The sequence below is a fragment of the Chrysochloris asiatica genome, unplaced genomic scaffold (assembly GCF_000296735.1).
Source record: "Chrysochloris asiatica unplaced genomic scaffold, ChrAsi1.0 scaffold00140, whole genome shotgun sequence".
In the NCBI taxonomy this organism is placed as follows: domain Eukaryota; kingdom Metazoa; phylum Chordata; class Mammalia; order Afrosoricida; family Chrysochloridae; genus Chrysochloris; species Chrysochloris asiatica.
In genome coordinates, this window is record NW_006408658.1 from 8,459,667 (window position 1) to 8,466,880 (window position 7,214).

The following is a 7,214-nucleotide window of genomic DNA, read 5'->3' on the forward strand; positions in this document are numbered from 1 at the left end:
ATTATGAGCACGGCTGCTAATCACAAGGTGAGCAGTTCAAATCTACCATCTGCTTCACAGGTGAAAGATGTTGTTGTTGTTGTCAGGTGCCATCTAGTCGGAACCGACTCATAGACTCATAGCCACCCCATGCACAGCAGAACGAAACAATGTCCGATCCTGGGCCAACCTCACTACCGCTGCCACACTTGACACCATCAATGATGTCACCTGGCTGATCCATCTCATTGGGGGTCTTCCTCTTTTTCTCTGACCCTCCACCTTACCCAGCATGACATCCTTCTCCAGCGACTGTTCTCTCCGGACAATGTGTCCAAAGTATGAGAGATGAAGCTTAGCCATCTTGGCCTCCAAGGAGCACTCTGGTTGCACATCTTCCAAAACACATCTATTGGTTCTTTTGGCAGTCCATGGCACTTTTAGTATTCTCCTCCAAGAGCTATCTATAATAAATCTGGAGTAGAGTAAGCAGTTAAGAAATGGCTCCTGGGGCTAAGGGCCCAGAACTAAGGGAGACTGCTGTGGGCTGAGGGAAACCAGAGTAGGGGACATTTGGACAGGGTCTGGAGTTGATACATTCCGTTAACAAACATTTACCAAGAACCTACTGTGTGCCAGAGCACCTCCCAGACATGTTTTCATGACATTGTAAGATAAACACTGGATTACTAACCACAAGGTTGGTGGTTCAAATCCACCAGCTGCTCCTTGGAAACTCTATACAGTATCGATATGAGTTGGAACCAACTTGTCAGCACTTAACAACTACCTCAACGACTTACAATAGCCCTGCATGGTAGGTACCAAAGGTCATTCTCATTTTATAGACAAGAAAACTACAGGGAGGATAAATGATTCAAAAAAGGTGAGGGAAAGGCATCCCAGGCCAAGGGCACGGCACTTGCACAGACCCTGGAAAGCCTGTTGGGGAGGTTGGAGCTGGCAGACTTGAAAGCAGGTCAGTGGAAGTGAGGCTCCTCCTTGGAGGTTTTAAGACAAGCCAACTGCCCTCAGGCCTCCCACCTGGCCCCTCTTTGTACAATCCATATCATGCTCTGGCTTCAATATTTGTTCTTCGTTTCTCACACAGGCTGGGCTCATTTCCCACCTCCTGCCTTTGCTCACTCTGTGTATACTGCCTCTTCTCTCTTTATGTGCCCATGATCCTCTGGTCCTCTAAGGCTCTGCAATAGACATACCTCCCCCCAAAAAACTTTCCAGGTCACTCCCCCCGCCCCACCCAGGATCCCCTTCCCAGTCCCACTCCCCTTCTCCCAGGTCAATGGGCAAAGCCAAGAGCTTATGAGAACAGGGTGTTTCCTTTGCTGTGATTCAGTCATCCTGAAATTCTTTGGAATCCCAAGCCCCATCCTACTGTGGTTTCAATCTTAAGAATCTTCAAGTCCAGACTCAGTTGACAAGGCAAAGAACCAAAAGGCTGGGTGGCACGCAGGGATTATTGAGGTACCAGACCAGAGCTCCAGAGGTACAGAATCTTCTTGAACCCCTGGGAAGGGCCAAGAGGGTTGGTGGGGAGGGGGCAGGCAGTTTGCCTCAGTCTCTCTCTGTATCTGTGAAAGGGGGCCTGGTGAACACTTCCTATGGCCCTGAGGTTATACCAGGTGCCTTGTTTGGACAGAAGGGTAAAACTAGGGGTCTCCAGATCTGCAGAACTAAGTTCTCTCAGTGAAGCATGATGGAGGTAGCCTTGTGTTTCCCAGGATGACTGGCACCGAGACCACTCAGGTGCCCAACCCATACCCTTTTTGGGAGCTGATACCCCCAGAAAGCCCTTGGAGCTGCTTTCATTCCTGAAACAGTGACCCACCCTGGTGGGGGTGGCATGGGAAGTCATTCTGGGATCTCTGAAAAGAGCCCATTGCCAGTCTGAAGGCTGAGCCTCCTTGCCCTCCTGGACCCCATCACAGTTCAGATCAGTCCAGGAAGCCCACACCCTCAGCCTGCACCGTGGCCTTCCAGCACAGACAGCCTGTGCACAATTGACCGAGTGTTTACCAGGCCTGAAATTTCTCAGTTTGGTCCAAGCTTTTGACACTCACCGAGTTCCTCCATCGCTTGTCTGTAAAATGGATTTGCTTGCGAGGTGAGTGGTTTTAAGAGAAACTCCCACTCTGATACTCTTGGCAGCATCTCAGTATAGAAAGCCTCCTCACCCCTCTGTGGTAGTTTATCCTCACAACTTCCTTCCTGATGATCAATACCACCACATTCTACTGAAGAGGCTCAAAGAGGGCAAGGGGCTTATCTAGAGTCATGCAGTGAGTAGAGGCAAAGGGAGAATCAGAATCTAGGTCTCAAGCTCCCAGTGCAGTTTTCCTTCTGCCCCCACCCCCAGCTGCCTCTGCTGCTCCAAATCAAAGCCCACCTCCTCCAGGCCACCCTCCTTGATTCCTGGAGCTGGCCTCCTCAGATGTAAAGACCCACATTTTCTCTTCTGGTCTTCCTAACAGCTCTGAGCCCTGGGTTGGTAATGAGAAGACCCCAGGGGAGGGTTTGGTGCTGGCAGGGAGAATCTCAACAAGGTGATTTCTCAGTGGCATCACGCCCGTCCCCACAACCAAAACATGTCATCCTACCACACCATGCTCTGGAACTGCCACATGAGAGGGGGCAGGGCTGCTAAATGGAGGAATGTGAGAGGATTTGATGGTATGTAGGAGGTGTTTTGAAGAAAAAGAAGGGAGGACGAAGGTACCTGGATACATGGGTGTATATGTGGGACAGTACACACAGATAGGCATGTCGGTGAGTGAGTGACTGGGTGAATGCAAGAAGGAGGGAAGAGTAAGTGGCTGGGCAGATGAATGCATACCCAGTGGCTCTGTGGATATTATAACTAAAGACCTAAGACTCTTAATTTAATCATCAGTCTGCCCATTTGGCAGATGAGAAAACGGAGACAGAGCTAAGGAGAAAGAAGTTGCTGGGTCTACGGGACAGGCCTTTGATCAACCCCTGGTCCTTCCCCACCTCTCTTTCCACGCCCTCACCCTCCTTTCCTTGTTGGGTGGGAGAGGGTTTCGGGAAGGAGGTCTTTTTATCCACCTCCATGTTCCTCCTGGCCCAGTTTCCTTCCGCCAGGCCTTGGCACTGGGGGCGGCAGGGAGGAGGCCACCTCCAGGGGCTATTTCAGTCCGAGACAGGCCCTCCAGGAAACAGAGGAAGCTGCCGTCCCACCAGAGGTGTTCCAGTCTGGACTGAAGACAGGGGAGTGGGAGCCTCAGGTCTGGCCTCCCCTTGCCCCAGCGCACTCAGGGACAGAACGCTGCATGTGAGTGGTAGTGTGCCCAAGGCCATGGGCTGGTGTGGCGGGTGGGGAACTGTATCTTTGGGCAGAGAGGCTGAGTCCAGTGCTGGCCTAGAAGAGATCCACAGAATTAAGGGACCTAGAGGGCACAATGGATTAAGCATTGGACTGCTAACCAAAAGGCTTGTGGTTCTAACTCACCAGCCGCTCTACTGGAGAAAGATAAAGGATTCGGGAATCCTATGGGCAGTTCTATGCAGTCCTATAGGCTCACTGTGAGTTGGAATCATCTCTACAACAGTGGGTACAGGTAAAGTAGAGGAGAGCCACAGAATTGGGGGTTCAAGGAAGGAATTCCATCCAGTTGGGGGATCAGAAAAGAAGCCACTTTGGCTCTAGGCTTGATGGATGGTTGGGGTTTGGGTCAATGGAGGTGAGTTGGGTGGTACTTGGCATTAAGGGAACAAGACAGATGGGGAGGCAGGAGAGGAAGTCTGGTCTGTAGCCTGCAAACAGCTGTTCAGCAATCTTGGTGTCTGGGGAACAGTGTGACTAGAGCAGGAATGAGGAGGAGGAATGGAACTGGGGTATTTTAGATGAGGCTGAAGGGCTTGACAGGAGCCTTGAATATCAAGAGGGCTTTGCTCCAAAGATCAGAGATACAGGAAAGGACATAGTCAGATTCACCTGTTAGGAAGCCCCCTAGGTTGGCCAGAGTAGTGGCTGGACAGGAAGAGTTTGGGGTCTGAGCTGTTCTAGGGCTGAGGGTCCAAAAGTGGGTGACAGACATGAGAGATAAAGGAAACATGTCAGTTGCTTGGATCAACTATCAACACTCACGGAAGCAGTAGTCAAGAAATCAAACGATGTATTATGGTGTTGGAGGAGAATATTAAAAGTGCCATGGGCTGCCAAAAGAACCAATAGATCCGTTTTGGAAGAAGTGCATCCAGAGTGCTCCTTGGAGACCTGATGGCCAAACTTCGTCTCTCATACTTCAGACATATTGTCAGGAGGGACTAGTCACTGAAGAAGGATATCATGTTTGGTAAGGTGGAGAGTCAGAGAAAAAAAGGAAGAATCCCAACAAGATAGACTGGCCAAGTGGCAGCATCGATGGACTCAAGCGTGGTAACAGTAGTGAGGTTGGCCCAGGATTGGGCAGTGTTTCTTTCTGCTGTGCATAGGGTCGCTATGAGTCGGTACCGACTAGAAGGCACCTAACAAAACAACATCCAGGAGTCAGCCTTTCCTCATTAAGAACCCCTTAAGGCATTCGTGCTCCTGCCTACCCCATCCCCCCAACCAAGCCTGACAAATGAGGGACAAGCTGTGGTATACAATGGTATGGCATTTATTGAGCACATTTTATCAATAAGGATACAGACTCAGAGAAAACATGCGGTATGCCCTTACAGCATGGAAGGGAGGGAGTCAGGATTTGAACCCAGGCCTCCGTAGCTCTGAAATGTGCTTATAACTTTCATATCCTGTGCTTGTGGGCTACACCAAGCTGCCTCCTCTGAGTCACATTATTGGGTTCACTAAGTTGTTGTTAAATGCTGTCGAGTCAGTTCCGACTCACAGTGACCCTGAGGAGTGTCTGGTGAGTTTGAACAGTCGACCTTTAGTTCAAATTGACCTTGTGGTCCAGGGCTTTTTCCTACAGCACCACACAAGAACTCCAACTCACTGAGTAATAGTGAGCAATCACTGCCTCTGAGTGTGCCTAAGTTTCCTTGTCCGTAAAGTAAAAGATTGACTGGTTGGTTCCCTCACCAATTTCACTTTAGAAAACCTTCTTACCACCAGAGGGTGCTGTTGCTTCTATGGCTTTGCCAGACCAGTCTTTGTAGCCTCTAGTCAAGTGTGGAGGTGTGGCGCTGCAGGTTAATGCACTGCATTGCAAGGTCGGTTTGAACCACAAGGTTGGCGGTTCAACCTCCCCACTCGCTTCTAGGAAACTCTATACAGCATCGTTATGAGTCAGAACTGACTCAGTGGCACTTAACAAAACAGCAACAGTCAAGTGGTGAAAGCTCTTAAGAAATCCCTGGATGATCTTTCTCCATTTCACAGGTAAGGAGAATGGCCAAAAGAAGGATCATGGCGTAGAGAGTCCAAATAGAGGAAATGGGTGCTGTCCTGAGTCAGCTCACGGTATGTGAACATTCTGTTTCTATCAGATAAGTAAGCCCTGGTCTGATTCAGACCTGGCTCTTCTCGGGGGAGAAACACTGCATCGCATCTTTCAGTGCTTCTAGGCCTTGTGATAGTCCTGAGAGGTTGTGCATCCTTCTCTGTATTCCAGATGGGGAAACCTAGGCTCCAGGTCACACAGCTAGTAAGCAGCAGAGTTGAGATTCAAACTCAAGTCCATCAGCCTCCACTAACAGCATAGGAAACATTTGACCAGGGTTTTGAAGGATGAATAGGAGTTCACCAGGAAGTCTGGTGAAGAATGGATCCTATTTAAGAAAGCAAATTAGATTTCTTCCAAACTTGTGTTTGTATTGCTTTCCAGCTTGTTTTCAAATAATGGCTATGTGCGGTCTCTGTGTGTGTGGTGGGTACCTGAGACATAAGAAGTTAATGCCCTCACTGTTCAGATGGGGATGGAGATCAAAGCCCAGAGGTGGTCAGATTGGGTGGTCAGTAGGACCAGTCACTGACAGATTATGTATTACTTCCCCAGTGTCTCCAGATGTAGAAGAAGCCTGATTTGGTAGCCATGGAGTTGGACAACAGCACTGGCCAGTACCTGGGCTCCGTGCCCACCACCTGCATCTACCATGAGAATTTCAAGCAGCTCCTCCTGCCTCCTATATACTCAGTGGTGCTGGTTGCTGGCTTGCCACTCAATGCCTGTGTCATTATCCAGATCTGCATGTCCCGCCGGGCACTGACCCGCACAGCCGTGTACACCCTGAACCTGGCCCTGGCTGACCTGCTCTATGCTTGCTCCCTGCCTCTGCTCATCTATAACTACGCCCAGGGTGACTACTGGCCCTTCGGTGACTTCGCCTGCCGCCTGGTCCGATTCCTCTTCTATGCCAACCTGCACGGCAGCATCCTCTTCCTCACTTGCATCAGTTTTCAGCGTTACCTGGGTATCTGCCACCCTCTGGCCATCTGGCACAAACGAGGAGGTCGCCGAGCTGCCTGGCTAGTATGTGGGGCTGTGTGGCTGGCCGTAACTGCCCAGTGCCTGCCCACAGCTGTCTTTGCCATGACTGGCATCCAGCGTAACCGCACTGTCTGCTATGACCTGAGCCCGCCCTCCCTGGCCACCCGATACATGCCCTATGGCATGGCCCTCACAATCATCGGCTTCCTACTGCCCTTTACTGCCCTATTGGCTTGCTACTACTCCTTGGCCCGCCACCTGTGCCGCCAAGATGGCCCAGAAGGACCCGTGGCCCAGGAGCGGCGTGGTAAAGCAGCCCGTATGGCGATGGTGGTGGCCGCTATCTTTGCCATCAGTTTCCTGCCTTTCCACATCACCAAGACTGCTTACCTGGCAGTGCGCTCAACGCCTGGGGTCCCCTGCTCCATGCTGGAGACCTTTGCAGCCGCCTACAAGGGCACCAGGCCCTTTGCCAGCGTCAACAGCATGCTGGATCCCATCCTCTTCTACTTCACTCAGAAAAAGTTCCGCCGGCGGCCACAAGAACTACTGCAGAAACTCACAGCCAAGTGGCAGGGCAGGATCACTGAGCCTATGGAGGCAGGACACATAGGGCCTGGGCAACCTTCAAGTCCACAATTGTGCCCAATGCAGCAGAAGACTCACCAACCCCAAACCATCATGTCTACCATTGTGTTCAATGCAGCAGAAGCCTCACCAGCCCCAAATCACTCAGAGAAAGAATCAGTGGTCAGCTCAGCTGGACATAAAGTGAGGTCTCCTACAGATCCTAAAATCTCACCAGTAACTATTTCTTGA

General features: G+C 50.8%; 1 protein-coding gene across 1 annotated transcript; it reads left to right on the plus strand.

Annotated features, from left to right (window-relative positions):
- Nucleotides 1-5,996: 5,996 nt before the first annotated feature.
- P2RY6 (pyrimidinergic receptor P2Y, G-protein coupled, 6) lies at nucleotides 5,997-7,214 on the plus strand. The gene has a single exon (XM_006870388.1). It carries the CDS (start codon nucleotides 6,000-6,002, stop codon nucleotides 7,212-7,214), a length of 1,215 nt encoding a protein of 404 aa, XP_006870450.1. The 5' UTR covers nucleotides 5,997-5,999.

Bases quoted from the DNA above. Each gene is read 5' to 3' on its own strand.
- P2RY6 (XM_006870388.1), top strand. From the start codon at position 6,000: ATGGAGTTGGACAACAGCACTGGCCAGTACCTGGGCTCCGTGCCCACC.